The sequence below is a fragment of the Delphinapterus leucas genome, chromosome 19 (assembly GCF_059928025.1).
Source record: "Delphinapterus leucas isolate spDelLeu-1000000601 "Yukka" chromosome 19, BTC_Dleu_Yukka2, whole genome shotgun sequence".
Lineage (NCBI taxonomy): Eukaryota > Metazoa > Chordata > Mammalia > Artiodactyla > Monodontidae > Delphinapterus > Delphinapterus leucas.
In genome coordinates, this window is record NC_143147.1 from 13,758,742 (window position 1) to 13,778,309 (window position 19,568).

Here is a 19,568-nt window from a genome sequence, read left to right on the forward strand (position 1 = left end):
CTGTTAACCACATGGATTGCCCTAGCCTCCTCTTCTTGCTTATCTTTAAATTTCCAGTCCAGCAGTGAGAATCTGGCCCTTACCACCCATCATCCATTTCCGTAATTGCTCACTTCCATGTACGTGTGTAAGCCCTATTGTAATTAACTCGTACCACCAAGGAACTCCACTTCATCAACTAGAATTCAGTGCTTATATGCAGTGCTTTTGCCTGAGTCTTACAGACTCCACTCATTCCCAGCGTAACTTAAGTCAGCACCTGTTCTTTCCACCCTTTTCAGGGATGTTGTTTGATACATTTACAGTACAGATAGATGATCGTATCACACTCTGTGTTCCTTCCTGGAATCCCCAGCCTCCTAAATGATTTTTGTTTTCTTAATTTACAGCACAAAAAGTGAACCTTAATGAATGTAAAGCTCTATGGGTTTTGACAAATGCATAATGTCACATATTTACCATTACAGTATCATACAGATTTTGTACTGCCCTAAAAATCCCTGCACTTCACCTGTTCATCCCTTCCCTATTCCTTCTAAACTCCTGGTAAACACTGATCACTGTGTTCTCTCTCTAGTTTTGCCTCGTCCAGGATGTCATGTGATTAGATTCATACAGTATATAGACTTTTTATTCAAGGTGCAAAGAAACGTGTTGATTATCTTGAAATTATTCAGTCAGCGCTGAGCACATTATCACCAGGATTCCAGTTTTCTAAAATAACGGGAAGTGTATTTTTATTGTTACATTATTAGCAAGGGTTCTAATATGGCTTAACCTTTTTTTTTAAACAACTTTATTGGAGTATAATTGCTTTACAATGGTGTCTTAGTTTCTGCTGTATAACAAAGTGAATCAGCTACACATATACATATATCCCCATATCTCCTCCCTCTTGTGTCTCCCTCCCACCCTCCCTATCCCACCTGTCTAGGTGGTCACAAAGCACCGAGCAGATCTCCCTGTGCTATGCGGCTGCTTCCCACTAGTTGTCTATTTTACATTTGGCAGTGTAAATATGTCCATGCCGCTCTCTCACTTCATCCCAGCTTACCCTTCCCACTCCCCGTGTTCTCAAGTCCATTCTCTACATCTTCGTCTTTATTCCTGTCCTGCCCCTAGGTTCTTCAGAAGCATTTTTTCTATTTTTTAGATTCCATATATATGTGTTAGCATATGGTATTTGTTTTTCTCTTTCTGACTTACTTCACTCTGTATGACAGTCTCTAGTCCATCCGCCTCCCTACAAATAACTCAATTTTGTTGCTTTTTATAGCTGAGTAATATTCCATTGTATATATGTGCCACATCTTCTTTATCCGTTCATCTGTCGATGGACACTTAGGTTGTTTCCATCTCCTGGCTATTGTAAATAGAGCTGCAATGAACATTGTGGTACATGACTCTTTTTGAATTATGGTTTTCTCAGGGTATATGCCCAGTAGTGGGATTGCTGGGTCGTATGGTAGTTGTATTTTTAGTTTTTTAAGGAACCTCCATACTGTTCTCTATAGTGGCTGTATCAATTTACATTCCCACCAACAGTACAGGAGGGTTCCCTTTTCTCCATACTCTCTCCAGCATTTACTGTTTGTAGATTTTTTTATGATGGCCATTCTAACTGGTGTGAGGTGATACCTCATTGTAGTTTTGATTTACATTTCTCTAAGGATTAGTGATGTTGGGCATCCTTTCATGTGTTTGTTGGCAGTCTGTATATCTTCTTTGGAGAAATGTCTATTTAGGTGTTCTGTCCATTTTGGATTGGGTTGTTTGTTTTTCTGTTATTGAGCTGCTTGTATATTTTGCAGATTAACCCTTTGTCAATTGCTTCGTTTGCAAATATTTTCTCCCATTCTGAGGGTTGTCTTTTTGTCTCGTTGATGGTTTCTCTTGCTGTGCAAAAGCCTTTAAGTTTCATTAGGTCCCATTTGTTTATTTTTGTTTTTATTTCCATTTCTCTAGGAGGTGGGTCAAAAAGGATCTTGCTGTGATTTATGTCATAGAGTGTTCTGCCTGTGTTTTCCTCTAAGAGTTTTGTAGTGTCTGGCCTTACATTTAAGTCTTTAATCCGTTTTGAGTTTATTTTTGTGTATGGTGTTAGGGAGTGTTCTAATTTCATTCTTCTACATGTAGCTGTCCAGTTTTCCCAGCACCGCTTATTGAAGAGGCTGTCTTTTCTCCATTGTATATTCTTGCCTCCTTTATCAAAGATAAGGTGACCATATGTGCGTGGGTTTATCTCTGTGCTTTCTATCCTGTTCCATTGATCTATATTTCTGTTTTTGTGCCAGTATCATGCTGTCTTGATTACTGTAGCTTTGTAGTATAGTCTGAACTCAGGGAGCCTGATTCCTCCAGCTCCATTTTTCTTTCTCAAGATTGCTTTGGCTATTTGGGGTCTTCTGTGTTTCCATACAAATTGTGAAATGTTTTGTTCTAGTTCTGTGAAAAATGCCATTGGTAGTTTGATAGGAATTGCATTGAATCTGTAGATGGCTTTGGGTAGTAGAGTCATTTTCACAATGTTGAGTCTTCCAATCCAAGAACATGGTATATCTCTCTGTTTGTATCATCTTTAATTTTTTTTCATCAGTGTCATAGTTTTCTGCATACAGGTCTTTTGTCTCCTTAGGTAGGTTTATTCCTAGGTATTTTACTCTTTTTGTTGCAGTGGTTAGTGGGCATGTTTCCTTGATTTCTCTTTCAGATTTTTCATCATTACTGTATAGGAATGCCAGAGATTTCTGTGCATTAATTTTGTATCCTGCTACTTTACCAAATTCATTGATTAGCTCCAGTAGTTTTCTGGTAGCATCTTTAGGATTCTCTATGTATAGTATCATGTGACAGCTTTACTTCTTCTTTTCCGATTTGGATTCCTTTTCTTTTTCGTCTCTGATTGCTGTGGCTAAAACTTCCAAAACTTTGTTGAATAATAGTGGTGAGAGTGACAATCTTGTCTTGTTCCTGGGCTTAAGTGGAAATGGTTTCAGTTCTTCACCACTGAGAACGATGTTGGCTGTGGGTTTGTCATATATGGCCTTTATTATGTTGAGGTAGGTTCCCTCTGTGCCTGCTTTCTGGGGGGTTTTTATCATAAATTGGCGTTGAATTTTGTTGAAAGCTTTTTCTGCATCTATTGAGATGATCATATGGTTTTTATCCTTCAGTTTGTTAGTACAGTGTATCACATTGATTGATTTGCATAATTGAAGAATCCTTGCATTCCTGGGATAAACCCCACTTGATCATGGTGTATGATCCTTTTAATGTGCTGCTGGTTTCTGTTTGCTAGTATTTTGTTGAGGATTTTTGCATCTGTGTTCCTCGGTGATATTGGCCAGTAGTTTTCTTTCTTTGTGACATCTTTGTGTGGTTTTGGTATCAGGGTAATGGTGGCCTCATAGAATAAGTTCGGGAGTGTTCCTCCCTCTGCTCTCTTTTGGAAGAGCTTGAGAAGGATAGGTGTTAGCTCTTCTCTGAATGTTTGGTAGAGTTCACCTGTGAAGCCGTCTGGTCCTGGGCTTTTGTTTGTTGGAAGATTTTTAATCACAGTCTCAATTTCAGTGCTTGTGATTGGTCTGTTTATACTTTCTGTTTCTTCCTGGTTCAGTCTCGGAAGGTTGTGCTTTTCTAAGAATTTGTTTCTTCCAGGTTGTCCATTTTATTGACATATAGTTGCTTGTAGTAATCTCTCATCCTTTGGATTTCTGCAGTGTCAGTTGTTACTTCTCCTTTTTCATTTCTAATTTTACTGATTTGAGTCTTCTCCCTTTTTTTCCTGATGAGTCTGGCTAATGGTTTATCAATTTTGTCTTCTCAAAGAACCAGCTTTTAGTTTTATTGATCTTTGCCATGGTTTCCTTCATTTCTTTTTCATTTATTTGTGATCTGATCTTTATGATTTCTTTCCTTCTGCTAACTGTGGCATTTTTTTATTCTTCTTTCTCTAATTGCTTTAGGTGTAAGGTTAGGTTGTTTGAGATGTTTCTTGTTTCTTGAGGTAGGATTGTATTGCTGTAAAGTTGCCTCTTAGAACTGCTTTTGCTGCATCCCATAGGTTTTGGGTTTTCATGTTTTCATTGTCATTTGTTTCTAGGTATTTTTTTATTTCCTCTTTGATTTTTTCAGTGATCTCTTGGTTATTTAGTAGTGTATTGTTTAGCTTCCATTTGTTTGTATTTTTTACAGATTTTTTCCTGTAATTGATATCTAGTCTCATAGCATTGTAGTCAGAAAAGATACTTGATACTTTTTTCTTTTCCCCTACCCAGGTACATAGGGAGTTTCTTGCCTTTTGGGAAGTCTGAGGTCTTCTGCCACTGTTCAGTAGGTGTTCTATAGGAGTTGTTCCACATGTAGATGTATTTCTGATGTACTTGTGGGGAGGAAGGTAATCTCCACGTCTTACTCCTCTGCCATCTTGAAGGTCTCCTCCTTAACATTTTTTTTAAGTAGATGTTTTTCTTGAAGGGCTAGGAAAACTGGGGAGGCAATATTTTTATGCCTATTGTAGAGCTGTTTAATGAGTAACTTAAGGTAAGAAATGTTACGCTTTTAGCATTCTATATTCAAATTAGGACCGATGGTGCCTTCTCTGAGCTATGTGGGACTCTTTTTTTTAATGACTTTTAAAATTTTGTCTCTCTCTACTGTTGATAATCCAGAAAATCCTTTTGATTTTTAAATACTGTCAGGCTGACCACTGTATTGTGTGTTGCCATGCAGTTCTAGCCCACATTTGTATTTGTAATTGTCTTAGTAATCCTTGGCTGATGAGAGAAGAAAGTATACTTAATATGTAATGATATATTTGCTTGCAAGAGAAGGCCAAGGGCTGTCACTGTGCAATGTCTAAAAGATGTCTCCACAATTGGAATAAAGAATAGCAGGACAACCCCAGAGGACCCATACTTTAGTCTGTATCATATTCATGTTTCAAGCAGCAATTTACTACTCAGAAAACAGGCTGTCTCTGTCAGCATGAAATTATTGTTATTAAACAGAATTTTAGTTTTTATTTTTAATATGAATATATATTTTTAGAACTATGGAATAAAGAGTTATAAACATAAATAATATATACCACCATTGATGTTTATATTTAATTAAGTAATTTAAATAGAATAACATATTAATACTGTGGGGTATAGAAGAATTGTTTTTCACTTTATAATGAACTAGATACAACTCAAGATTAAAAAACAGTGATTTAGCACCTGGCAAGTTTTCAGTAAATATTAGTAGTTAGTGTTTTGGTTTTACATTATAGGAGTTTTCAGTAACACACTAGGGTCCTCTTACCATCTTCCTTTCCCCACACTTCGGCTGCATTCAGTCCTGCAACTCAGGCAAATTGCCCCCCTTCTTCCCCCACCCAAAGCGGCTCTCAGCACAGTCCACGGCAATGGCCCGATCACCAGTCCATACACATGGTATGTGCCACCCTCTTTTCTGCAGTGCTGCCCTCTAGGACAGCATTCTCTTCTGCTTTTTCACCCTCCTCCTTTGTTTCTAGTTTTTGTTCCTCTTGTTCTTTAAACACTAGCGTTCTCTGATGTTCTTCCTTTACCCATACCTCTCTTTGTTCATTATATCTTTAACTTGAATTTTTAAATTAACATACAGAAAAATCGACTCTTGTGTGTGTTTGTGTAGTGCTGTGAATTTTAACACATGTATAGATTTGTGTAACCACTACCACAGACAGGACACAGAACAGTTCCATCACCCCTTGTGCTGTTCATTTGCTGTCGTTCCCTCCCCCATCCCTAACCCTTGGTGATCACCAACTGGCTTGTTCTCCATCAGTATAGTTTTGTCTTTTGGAGACTATCATATAAATGGAATCACACATATGAACTTCTGTAGTATTCCATTTTAATTTTTCTGTTGCGCTTTTTGCTATATATCTTTGTACAGATTGTATTTGTGGTTACTAGGGATGACAGTATATATCCATAACATTCTACAGTCTGCTTAGAATCAATATTTTATCATGTCTAATGGGGTATAGTAACCATACCACCATAAAGGTCCCTTTACCCTTCCCTCCCGTCAGTATGGTGTATGATACTTATGTTCATTGAAAACCAGATGTTGTAAGTTTTGCCTTCAACTGTCAGATAATTAAAGAACTTAATTGGAGAAGGATCTATTATATTTACCCAAATGTTTATCATTCTGTTGCTCTTCATTTCTGATGTACCAGATTTTCTGCTGGTGTGATTTCCTTTCTGTCTGAAAAAGTGCCTTCAGTTTTTTTGTGTGGGGTCTGTAAATTCTCTTAGCACTTCATCTGAGAATACCTTTCTTTCACCTTGATTCCCAAAGGATATTTTTGCTGGATATAAACTTCTGTGTTGACAGTTTTCTTTCAGCATTTTAAAAATGTTGTTATACGTTCTTCTGGCCTCCATGACTTCTGGTGAGAAATCCACAGTCTTTCAAATCTTTGTTTTCCTAGAAGTAATATGTTATTTTGGGGGGTGGTTTTCAAGATTTTTTCCTTTGTTTTTAGTGTTCAACGGTTTGGGTTTGATGTGTCCAGACGTGGATTTCTGTGTGTTTATCTTTTGGGGGGTTTTCCGGGCTTCTTGAATGTATAGGTTTGTGTTTTTTGTCAAACTTAAGAATTTCAGCCGTATTTCTTCAAATATTTTTGTGCCCCACACTCTTTTCCTCTCCTTCTGGGCCTCTGATGACATGAATGCTTGACCTTTGGCCATTGTCCCGTAGGTCCCTAAGGCTATGGTCATCCGCCTGCCTTTTCTCCTCATTGTTCAGATTTGATTGTTTCTTTTGACCTGTCATCCAGTTCACTGCCTCTTTCCTCTGTCATCTCCATTCCGCTATTGAGCCCATCCAGTGAGTTTTTCTAATTTTGATTCTTGTAGTTTTCAGTTTTGGCAATTCACATTTGGTTCTCCTCTATATTTTCTGCTTTTTTCTTTTTAATTTTTTTCTGAAACTTTTGTTTCAAGAGTGTTCACTTTTACTTGTTGGGGCATTTATGTTGTAGCTGCTTTAAAGTCTTTGTCAGATAATTCCAACAGCTGTGTCATTTCAGCCTTGGCATCTGCTGATTGTCTTTTCTGATGCATCTTGAGGTTTTCTGGTACTTCATATACTGAGTAATTTTGGATTTGATCTTGATTATTATGAGACTCGGGTTCTGGTTTAAGAGGAAAATTTATTATTTACTTGGCCACTGTTTCTCCTTCTGTTTTCCTGGGTGTTTATCCCGGTCTCTTATTTTTTTCCTTCCATATTTTGTCCTCTGTAACCTCCTTCTGTGACTTCTGGGAGACTATTCCAGTTTGTTTTCTAACTAAATCTTTTATTTAGATTACAATCTGTTTAACTGCCTTCACTGCGGTTTTTAATTTGACAAGTGTGTTTCTACCTGGAGCACTGTTTCTAGTAACTTAGGTCGGTCCCTCATTGTGGCTCTCTGTTCTGTTGTATTGATTTAGTGTCCTCTTGAATCTTGTTTTAAAAACAGAAACCAGTTTCTCAAGCCTTGTCCTTTTCTGGAAGGAATTGTGTTTTCTAGGGCCAAAGGGGTGAGGGAGGGGGAGCAGATGCTCCCTCTTTATTTACACCTGTTGGCTCTTTGCTCATCTTCACACACACATGTCAGTGTCTGTCTGTTGTTAGAAGTTGGGAAGGGTTCTAACTCAGCATAAGCCTCTGTTACACACGTTTCAGCCTGGATGAAAGACTGAAAGGCCGTGGGGTTGATGGTGGGGAGGAAGAAGGAAAGGAGCCTGTGCTTTCTGCCCAGCCTGGCCCACCTGTTCCTGCTTAAAATGGGAGCAGGTATGGCCAAGGGGCTTTCTCCTAGGCCTCCGAAGCTTGAGTGCTCCCAGAGGCTCTGCTTGGGTGTGCGGGGACTCCCTGCCAGCTGCCCTGCCATAGGGTGCCTTGGCCAACGTGTTACTTTTCCTTTGCTGAGTCACAGATTGGTCTGTCCTTCTGTTCCTGGTTTCCTAGTGTACAGAAAAGTGTATTATTAGAGGTTATCACCCACCCCATGTTTAGTTTCCATTGTAGGGAATAAAGGGAGTTAAACTAATGCCCTCAAGAAAAGCTCTTTATTCACCGTTTGGTTTTTTCAATGCTTGTCTTCAAATGTCATTAGCAATTAAGTGAAAGGCATAAAAGCATAATGACTTTGAGAGTGCCAGCATCCATTATGAGTGCAAAAGGCACCAAATTTATCTGAAAATACACAGCACACTCTCTGCCCTTGTATAGATTTTACTGAGACTGTAACTGAGCCTAGAAGAAAATTAAATATATTTGGATCCAGCTGTGTTAGCACCGTATAACATTTCTCACTGCTTTTTGATGAGAAAATACTTTCTATTGTCCATTTTTTTCCTTTCTGTGTTGGAATGGCACTTGGTATCTCGAATGAACACGTGACAGAAACATAAGTTCCTTCTCGAAACCAAGTGCAAATACTTACTGGGAAGTAAAATACCAATTGCTCTTTGGAGGCTGTACTTGGAGGGATCTGAAAGAGTCAGCTGGTTCTTTCTTAACCTGTGTTTAATTTGCTCGTAACTGACTGTGGTTGGGGAAATTCCCCCCTTAGAAGCCACTAGGCTGCAAGGTGGGAATTCTCCCAGGCTCCCTGCCCTTGGAAATCGCCTTCTGAGGTCATATTGACGAGTGAATTTGATCAAACCAACCAACAGCAGTGGCAGTGCAAACCTTTTAAAAACTGACTTGGCGGTATGTTTCAAAGTCCATGTGGCAGTCAGAATCACGCTTAATTAAGAAAATGATAGAAAAGAAGGAAGATGATAATGGAGGAAAGAATTCATTGACTCATTATGTGGAAATATAGAAGCATTCTACATATCCCATAATGGGCTATTTTTTAATGAATGTTTATTTTAATGGAATGAATATTTCGTAACCATTAGAAATTATAACTGTGAAGACTGTGTAACAACATGAAAGCGTACAAATGATATGTTAACGGGGGCAAAAGTCTCATATATTGCAATTATATAAAAATACAGGGCTTCCCTGGTGGCGCAGTGGTTGAGAGTCCACCTGCCGATGCAGGGGACACGGGTTCGTGCCCCGGCCCGGGAAGATCCCACGTGCCGCGGAGCGGCTGGGCCCGTGAGCCGTGGCCGCTGAGCCTGCGCGTCCGGAGCCTGCGCTCCGCAACGGGAGAGGCCACAACAATGAGAGGCCCGCGTACCGCCAAAAACAAAACAAACAAACAAAAAAAGTTTATGTCAAATCTTAGAAGGGAATCCATAGGAGTGGTTACTGGGGTGTGTGGATAATCTTATACTTTTCTCCCTCTCATTTATAAACTGCTATTAAATGATTTTTATCACCTAAAAATAGAGGGTTTTTTGTTTGTTTTTTAAAGCAAACAAACTAGTAATCAGATGAGGTTTACCAACCAATATGAAAAACTCTGTGTTTGGTCTGAGATTAACCCCTTCAGTGTTGACTACTGATTTTTGCTTAGCTAATCTTCTACCAATTTTGTATTTACCTCTGTTACGAATATTTACAAATTTAATGAGAACTCTATCCAGAAACCCAGTTAACATATAACAGCTGACATATTGTATTTAGTATCTGACAAGGAGTATTTTGCACTTGACTTTCTTATAGTGCTAGAAGCTTATTAAGTCTAAATTTTATATTACATGTTGAGACATTAAAATATATCATGCAATCTCAACTGTAATCGTTTGCATGAGAACAATGGACCAAGCAACTCTAGGAAGCATAGCTTTTACTATGGAATATCCTGATAGGACATGAGGAATGGAACTTAAAAATACTGACTTTTATATGTGCTACTCTGTCTAAACTCAGTGTGTTCTGTGCTGACTGGACAGAACCTGAAACGATGGATCCAAGTCCTCGCGTCACATTTTAGGATGAATACGGTGTCCAGTGCATCAAGATGTCACGAGATCTGGAAATCGCTTCCTCTGACAATCTGTTAATGTTCAGAGCTAAGTGTCTGTAGCTGAGAAGACAAGACTAAGGAGTTATACGAGAATTGTCTTCTGGAAGGAAGAACACTGGAATTGTGTTGTTCTAGAAATAGAAGGTGAAAGTTAAAAGCAGGCAGATTTTCAGCTCGAAATATAGAAACTTATAATTACAGGCACCCTCCAGCTCAGCCATGGAATTGATTTTCTCACGAGCTTCCCTGTTACTGGCACGGGGTTGGGTGGGGAGCTGGGTGGGAGGGGGATTGTTAAGGGGGAGGAGCTACAAGATGATCCCCTGACTTCTTGCAGCTGGAAAATTTTGTTATTCTAAGTCATTTTGCTTTGTCTTCGCAGCAGGTCTCCCTGCCCGCCCGCCTTCCTCCCTCCCTCCCTTTTTTCTTCCTTTCTGGAAAATCCTAGAAGTATCATGATACTGTAAACTTCAATTTTTTTTTTCTAATTTATATATATATATGTATTTTTTTCAAACAACTTTTTATTGAAGTATAGTTGATTTACAATGTTGTGTTAGTTTCAAGTGTATAGCAAAGTGATTCAGTTGTATATATATATATATATATTTTTCAGATTCTTTTCCATTGTAGGTTATTACAAGATATTCAGTATAGTTCCCTGTGCCATACAATAGGTCCTTGTTGTTTCTGCTTTACATTTTTAGTTGAGGTATAATTTACATACAACAAAGTGTACAGACCTTAGTGTTCAGTCCATGCATTTTGACAACGGCATACGTTTGTGAGAATATTTAGAGCATTTCCATCGTCCCAGAAAATTCCCTCTTCTCCCTTTCCAGTCAGTCCCCTCCATCCCCACCCCAGAGGCAACTGCTTTCTGATTTCTATCTAGTAGATTAGGTTTGTCCTCATACTTTATATAAATGGAATTATTAAGTATATATTACTTTCTTACTTTCGCCAACAAAATGCTTTTGAGATTTATTTTTTCTTTAGCCAACAAAGTAACAGTTGTTACAGTTATAAGAAACTCTTTGTTTTTTTATTACTGAACAGCACAGATACCACAGTTGGCTTATCCGTTCCCCTATTGATGGATATTAGGTGGTTCCTAGTTTTGGGTTCTCATGAGTATCGCTGTTGGGTATATTTTTGTACAGGTCTTTTTTTTTTTTTTTTTTTTTTTCTTTTTGCGGTACGTGGGCCTCTCACTGTTGTGGCCTCTCCCATTGTGGAGCACAGGCTCTGGACGCGCAGGCTCAGCGGCCATGGCTCATGGGCCCAGCCGCTCCGCGGCATGTGGGATCTTCCCGGACCGGGTCACAAACCCGTGTCCCCTGCATCGGCAGGCGGACTCTCAACCACTGTGCCACCAGGGAAGGCCTGTACAGGTCTTTTTGAGAAACATGTTTCTATTCCTGTTTGGTAAATTCCTAAGGGTGAAATTTCTGGGTCATAGAGTAGATATATGCTTAGCTGGAGTAGAACAGACAAATATTTCTTCAGTTAACTTTGTGCCAAATCATCCCCAACAATTAGTATTGTCAATTTTTTTAATATAAATTTATTTATTTATATTTGGCTGCGTTGGGTCTTTGTTGCTATGCACAGGCTTTTTCTAGTTGCGGCGAGCGGGGGCTACTGATTGCGGTGCACAGTGGTTAAGAATCCGCCTGCCAGTGCATCCAGGAAGATCCCACATGCTGCAGAGCAACTAAGCCTGTGCGCCATGACTACTGAAGCCTGCGTGCCCTAGAGCCTGCGCGCTACAACTACTGAGCCCGTTTGCTGCAACTACTGAGACCTGTGCACCTAGAGCCCGTGATCTGCAACAAGAGAAGCCATCACAATGAGAAGCGCATGCACTGCAACGAAGAGTAGCCCCCGCTTGCTGCAACTAGAGAAAGCCTGTGCATAGCAGTGAAGACCCAACACAGCGGGGAAAAAAAAAAAGATTTCCATCTTGGGCAAGCAAAAATGAATGGTGGTGCCATTAACTGAGGCAGTGAAGATAGGGGAGTCCAGTTTGAGGGAAGATGAAGAGTTTAGTTTTAGAGACCTTGAGAGTCAGATATTTGTAGGAATTTCAAGGTAGAGATAAGTAGTAAGCAGTTGGCTATATGAGTCAAGGAGTTTTGGAGAGCTATGTAGAGCAGAGAAAAAATTTTTAATTTAAAAATATTTAAATTAAAATTTTAATATTTTAAATATTAAAATATTTAAATTGTCGAATTTAATTATTTTAAATTTAAATATTAAAATTTTAAGTTTAAAACTAAAATAGAATAGAAATATACAGAGTTCTGGGGATCACCAACATTTAAGAGCAAGAGGAGACTAGACAGAGCTTACAGATAAGTGAAAGGGAAACTGGGAGAGTATGTCATTGAATACAAGGAAATAGTTATGAAAGGATCGTTAAATAATAGTGAAATATTTTCTAGGCAGGTGTTGTACAGATAATATTGGGCAAATTTGGCTTAGTTCCACTTTTCTAAGAAGCAGCAAATTATTCAGTGCTTTGAAATTATTCAATGCTTTTATCTTTTGCACTCCATTCATTCACGGCCTTTATCTTTTAGTATTTATCTTGCTGTATATTAGGCACTCTCCTAGGGATAGGAGATACAGAGATGAATAAAAGTTAGTGTCTGTCATACTCCTTCTGTAAAAGACATGCAAACAGATCATTCAATACAAACAAAAAGGGTCTCTAAGTAAAAAGATTGTAGGAAGTGCTGTAGGAGCTGGAAGAAAGACCTCCCAACTCTTCTGTGCCTTTTACATGCTACTCTTTTTGCATGAGTCGCACTATTCCTGCTTCACCCACATACATGCCCGTCAAAACTGAGCTCAAACAACTTTCTGAAAGCTTTCTTTGACTTGCTTGTGGGTTTTATTTCATTCTTTAAGAAAAATGGTAACGTATTGGACAACTTATCTCTAAAGCAATCACTAAAAAGGGACAGAGGGAAGGAGGGAGGAAAAAGAACCAAAACTGAAAAAAAAAATAGTATATAGAGCTCATTATAAGAAATTCAAATAAAACAGTTAATACAAGGAAGATCACCCAGGATCACACCACCTAGAAATAGTCATTATTAACATTAGGTTAACGTTGTCTGGATATATCCTTACAGGTTCGTATGTATAAAAGGAGGGATAGAAATAATTTTACATAATTAGGGTCATATTATATATGCTATTTTAATATTAAGTGCTTAATTTCACTTTTAAAAGATAAACTTCAGGGGCTTCCCTGGTGGTGCAGTGGTTGAGAGTCCGCCTGCCGACGCAGGGGACACGGGTTCGTGCCCCGGTCCGGGAGGATCCCACGTGCGGCGGAGCGGCTGGGCCCGTGAGCCATGGCCGCTGAGCCTGCGCGTCCGGAGCCTGTGCTCCGCAACGGGAGAGGCCACAACAGTGAGAGGCCCGGGTACCGCAAAAAAAAAAAAAAAAAAAAAAAAAAACTTTACATGAAGAGTTCTCTCCAAGAGGTAGTAATTGCTAAAAGATCCATTTAAGGTTAACAAAATAATAACATAAAACATTGAAGCTTTGGTGATTTTTACAAAGCTCTAAGTCTCTGTTTTACTTTCCAGCAGCTTGATATGACCCTGAGAGTGATGGAGAAATTAACACCTTAGCTGCTGCTTACCTTTCTTGCCACCGCCCCTCAGCCGCTTCCGGATTTTCACCTATAATTCCATTGTCACTGTTTATTATGTTTGTCTACTTTTCTGTAACCTAATCCATATGCTTATTTGTTCTCAGCTCAGTATTTAAATGGATTCAGTTCTCGCCGTCATCTCTTATGTCATGGCCTCTGGCTTCTCCAGCCCAGAGTTCTGTATTTTTATTCACCTCTCGGTTGCCTAGATTTCATCATCAAGTAGTTTTCTTAAGAAGGATCCCAGTGGTCCCTGAAGTCCTCTATACCGTCTGTCTGCCGTCTTTATACTCCAGTGACAACTTGGCTGGGCATAAATTTGTTGGGTCATGCTTTCTTTCCCCTGAACTTTTGACATTTCTCCTCTGTCTCCTGGAATTGTGTTGAACTCGTTTTTTTTCTTTACTACTCCTTCCCTCCCGACCCCACCCCCAACCTTTAGTGAATCAGAATTGCAGTTTTCAGAGAATATACATGAGTTCTTTAAAACCTTCTCACTCACTGCAGTTGAGAGACTTATTACTAGGAAGGACCAGCACAGCTATGAGACTCTGATGTGAGCCAAGGTATTTTTGGAGTATTAACCATGCATCTTTGTTTTCCTTTATAGAGATAATTGATGACCTTGCCAACCTGGTGGAGAATACCGATGAGAAACTTCGCACCGAAACCAGGCGTGTGAATCTGGTGGACAGGAAGTCCACGTCTTGTGGTAAGAGATTGCTGTAGTTATAGCTCTGCCTCTCTAATCATTTGCGGATAAGCTTCCCACGTTGGTCTCATCTTACCGCAGGGATTTGGTTGCTCTTCTAGTACAGCCAGTTTCATGTGATGAAGCATTGAAATTGCTGGAAGATCCCTAAATCTTGTTAAAATGAAATAAATTGTTATGAGGACAGGGGAAGTATAATGCGTTGTTAATTTTTTTTTTAATTTAAAGTAAGAAACCTTCCTGTATACTTACTGAGAATAAAAGTTTGGGAAATTCTGTGACATCATGCAGGCTGGTGGTGACAGATCTCATGGGTTTTAAAGGCGATCTTGCTTGTTTTGTGCCTGTTTTAGTCACAGGCTTCATTGTTGAAGCTTGAGCTATAGAGCAGTTAAGAGCACAGATTCTAAAGTCCAGATGAGTGTATATCCTGTTATTTAGTGAAGTTATCATTTCTTAATACCTTGTACGTAAAATGAGGAAACACAGGCCAAAATAAGAATCACTGGGAATGACTCTTAAAGTGCTAATTCCCGGGCCCTCCCGTCGAGATTCTGATTGAGTAGGGCTAGGTTGGGGTTCAAGAGTGTTCATCATTTAACAAGCGCACCAGGCAATCCCGATGTGGGTCCTTGCTCTTCGGCAGAAGTTCTGATGCACGTGTTTGTGGGGTTTCAATGATCTATTGCCTGTGCACAGTGCCTTGCCCACAGGTAAGTGACAATGAATGGTGGTGACACTAGCAGTAATCACAGTCATGGTTATTTGATGCTTCATCTCACAAAGATGTACCACGTTTATAAGGCTAATAACTTTGTTATAAATAGAAGTGCAGTAGCACTAAAAAAAAACCTAATCTGAGCACATGCTTTGCCTGACTTTTCGCCCTTTCAGTATGAAAAATATACTGGATCCCTCCCATCTATCCAGTTTTAGAACAAGGATCTCTGTGCCAGGGTCATCTGGGATGCACAGCTTGAGAAGTGTTACCTTCCTTGCCTGTGTGTGTGGTTAAACAGAAATCTAGAACAGCAGGGTGATGGAGGACTGGGCAAATATGGACTCTGGAATCTCAGAGGAAGTGGAACTTGGAGGCACCCACCTACTGCCCTTTTATCACCTGTCTCCTCCCTGGCAGTTCTCATCCACCAGATACCAAGCCACTCTGTGCTTCTGCGCCTGTAGGCATGTGCTTCTTTCTACTTCCTGCGCAAAGCAAAGCCTCCTTGATTTTGCTTTACCGGCCTTCTCATAACTTCTAACCATAGGGATATTGTTCTTTGCACCAGATCCTGAAACTTTGGCGACAGAGATAGATGGGTTCACTCCCACCTCCATCTGTTATTATCTTCGATTCTTATATAAACTTAATCTTTCTGAACTTTAGTTTCCTTGGCTGTAAAAAAAAAAAAAAAAAAAAAAAAAGATGACCTGGTTATAAAAATAAAATTGTATAAAATATGTAAAGTGTCCGACACTCGCCATCGTCCCTGAATTTCCATATTTTATGCAGAGAGGCGCTAGAGCATGATAGTTAAGAGCATGGACCCCAGAGCCTGGGCTCAAATCCCAGCTCTACCATTCACTGGCTGTGTGACCTTGGGAAAACCCACTCCCCTTTGCCTCGATTTTCGCATCTCTGAAATGGGAATAATAATGGTACATACCTTAGAGGGTTGTTGTAAGGAATAAATGAGTTAATGTAGGTAAAGATATAGATGATATAGAGGTAGGTAGGTAAATAGATAGATAGATAGGGATATACAGCCCTTACAGCAGTTCTTGGCACATAATAAGCAGTGAGCAAGTATTAGCCATTATCTTTATATGTTGAAAGTAGGAAGAATCTTCCAGTTAAGAGACAACTTTCCTGAGGTCTTTTTCATGCACTAAGCAGTCATGCACTAAGCAAGTAAGATTTTGTATTTGCAACATAGAGGCCCTCACCACATGCCATTCATGACGTCATAATGAAGAATATGGCTTCTCCTGTTGCCAATTTTTTATTTTGTAGTTTTACCTGGTGTTGCTCTTTATAGCCATAAATGTCCATAAAATCTTCTGAGCTGAGCTGTTTAATTTTTTTTTTGAAAACAGGAGAAATTTAGAGATGCCCAGAATTACTAAAATGCATGTTTTTTAAACATGTGTTGGTATCTTAAAATGTGTTAAGTGTGAATTGATCTCATGCCCCCTTTATATTTACTTATAAGTATATATATTATCTGTATTAGAATTATATGTAGTGATTCAGAAGGGGGAGGTACAACAGTACAACAGATGCTGAAAGAAGAAATTTCTCCAATTTTTTTCAATGGAAATACTTTAGAGATAATTCTTTCTCTCATCCCTTCAATTTTTCCCCCTAATATTTATTTAGCAGTTCTATCGATAGTATAGCAACACCACATAACTATCCTTATATCATTTGTGGTGCCTGATAACTTTAAAGAGAAATGTTTTGCATTTGTATTTGTTCAAGGGACCTTTGCGATTATGTATGTGTTTGTCGACAAGCAGTGCTAGTTTTGCATATTGACGGAGGTTCAGCATGTGGCTCCAAAGGTCTAGGGAGGTTAGACTTGTATTCATGACCCCCATTAATTAACTTCAAAGTCTTCCCCTGATCAGTATTAAGCCTTGGAACTCAGGGTATATTGTGCAATTCACTGAGTAGGTCTAGCAGCCCTTAGCAACATTAGCCTGACCTTTAAAAAAAAAAAAAAAGTTTTTATTTTGGTAAAGTATACCTAACATAAACTTTACCATTGTAAGTCTTTTTAAGCATGCAGTTCAGTGGCGTTAAATGCATTCACATTGTTGTGCATTTACCACCACCATTCATGTATCTCCAGAACTTCTTCATCTTCCCAAACTGCAAGTCTGCACCCATTAAACACTAACTCCCCATTCCTCGCCCAGCAGCCCCTGTCAGCCACCACTCTGCTTCCTGTCTCTACAAATATGACTACTCTAGGTACCTCATATAAGTGGAACCGTACAGTATTTGTCCTTTTGTATCTGGCTTATTTCACTTAGTGTAATGTCTTCAATATTCCTCTTTGTTGTACCATGTGTCAGGAATTTCCTTCCTTTTTTAGGCTGAATAATATTCCATTGTTATGTTTATGCCACATTTTGTTTATCCATTTATCTGTCAGTGGACTCTTGGGTTGTTTCCACCTTTTGGCTGTTGTGAACATGGGTGTACAGTATCAGTTCCAGTCCCTGCTTTTTTGTGTACCTGCCCAGAAATGGAACTGCTGAATCAAATTGTAATTCAGTTTTAAATTTTGTGGGGTAACTACAGTACTGACCTGACCTTTTGTTTTGCTTTCAGCCTTTAAACTCTTAGGTACTTTCTAGTAGTTTCTTTTTTTTTTATCTAATAAAGCCCACTTGCAGGCAGGAGTCAGGGGCTTCCGCAGCCTGAGAGGGGTAGGCAAGTGGAGTTGGAAGGTAAGGTCCTGGGCCCACCCTAGTTGGGAAGTGTAATAGGAGACCCTTTTCCCATTAAAGTGGGGCCCCAAACCCTTGGGATAAAAGTGTACCAGAAATAAATTGTCCTTGGGGATTGTGGAGAAGGCAGCCTTGGCACTGAACAGATGAGAAGAAGGAAAAGGAAAAACTATCGTTCCTGACAAGTTGCGGTCACAGGAAGCCTCTCCTGTGCATTTGTATCCTGGGTAGCTGTATTTACCTGTTGTAGCTCAAGGTGCCTGGCAGAAGTAATGAAATACCTCTCTGGAGGGGAGAGCATGTTTATCCTTGGTCTCTAGGAATCAACCAAAAAAAAAAATTTCAAGGCAATGACCAGCACACACTCAAAGATAACGTGGCATATTGGGAAACCACACAAGACGAGCAAGGATCAGCAACAGGCCACAGAAACCGATCTGCATAGACTTGCAGTGTTAGAATTATCAGATGCAGATTATAAAATCAGTTATGATTATATTTAAAGAAGGACATGACAAGTTTGAAAGTATCTTCAGAGAATAGGAACTATAAAGAACAACCTAGAAAATTTGAAACGGGCTCAAACAGAATTTCTAGAAATAAAAGGTAACTGAAACTCAAGTCTCAGTGGACATATTTGGTACCAGCAGGGGAGAAACTCAACCAGAGGACATGTAAGAAGAAAACAAACCATATTCCCTTTCCATAAATGCTAACATTTACGAAAGGATGTCCAAACGCCATGGAAGTTAAATTACGGTCTGGGGGCAAAGGCTCCGTCCAAGAGCCTCACGACATAGCAAAGAGTTAATCACTTGCTCTTCCCTAGTGCAAGGCCAGGTTGATCACTGATATGTAAACACATACACATAGTACATGATACTGCAAGCAGGGTATGTTTTTTTAACTATTTGGGGGGTGGGGATTAAGCAACTCACTCAGGGTAACTCGGTTACTGTTAACTCCATGGCTGTTTAACTAAGGGAACTTGCGTAAGCTGACGATAACAGCGGCACACCATCGTTTTACCTAAGGGAGTGCAGAGCTAGGCTGTGAACCGTGAAATGGTCTTTTGTTTTCCTTCCGCCACCATATCATCCTCGCCCATCTGATATATCAGTCATAGATGCTTTCCCAGTGAGGAAATTTCTTGTTAAAAGGACAGACCCAATTGCAAGGGGGCCACACAGAACGGCCCGATGATGAATTTGTTTGTTCAGTTGTTAACAAAGGATTCAAGCACCTCTTTGTGAACCTTTCACTCGGAAGCCTGGGCTTTAAAAATTTTTTTTACTGGGATCTTTGGGTGGTTTTTCCTCCCTTTTCTTCTCCTGCCCCCACCCCAATAATAGCATCAAGTAGAAAACAGTATTATTGTCTGTCTCTAGCTTCTAAACGCAAACTAGACTGATACCTTCCATTGGCACCTATGTGTACTTTCAGATCTGTTATTTGTGTTAAGGACATCCGCATAAAAGCGGGATCTTTGTAATTGCAGTTTAAATATTCATTGTGCCTCGTCCTCATTAGAATTCAAAATAGAGCCTCGTCTGAGTCTGAGGGACGCAGCCAATTGTGAAAGGCCAGACGAAGGGTTCTGAATGACTCGGGTTGAGGGACAGTACTGCTTCTCAGTATACTGACTGTTACATAATGTTGTCGAAGCAGAGTTACTGTGATTTTAGCAGCGTCTCATTGATGTGGTTAGAAATCAGCCCAACTGACATTGCATTGACAAGGCCTCTCTCTGGAACCATTGGATTTGC

The 19,568-nt window shown here is 39.6% G+C and overlaps 1 protein-coding gene across 4 annotated transcripts in view; it reads left to right on the forward strand.

Annotated features, from left to right (window-relative positions):
- Nucleotides 1–19,568, forward strand: part of STX8 (syntaxin 8) — a 241,123-nt gene that overhangs the window by 130,880 nt on the left and 90,675 nt on the right. For all 4 annotated transcript variants that reach the window (XM_022596181.2, XM_022596182.3, XM_089900354.1 and 1 more), the window contains one exon: nucleotides 14,242–14,343. In XM_022596181.2, coding sequence (XP_022451889.1) covers nucleotides 14,242–14,343 — 102 coding nt within the window. The remainder of the gene's footprint in view (nucleotides 1–14,241; nucleotides 14,344–19,568) is intronic.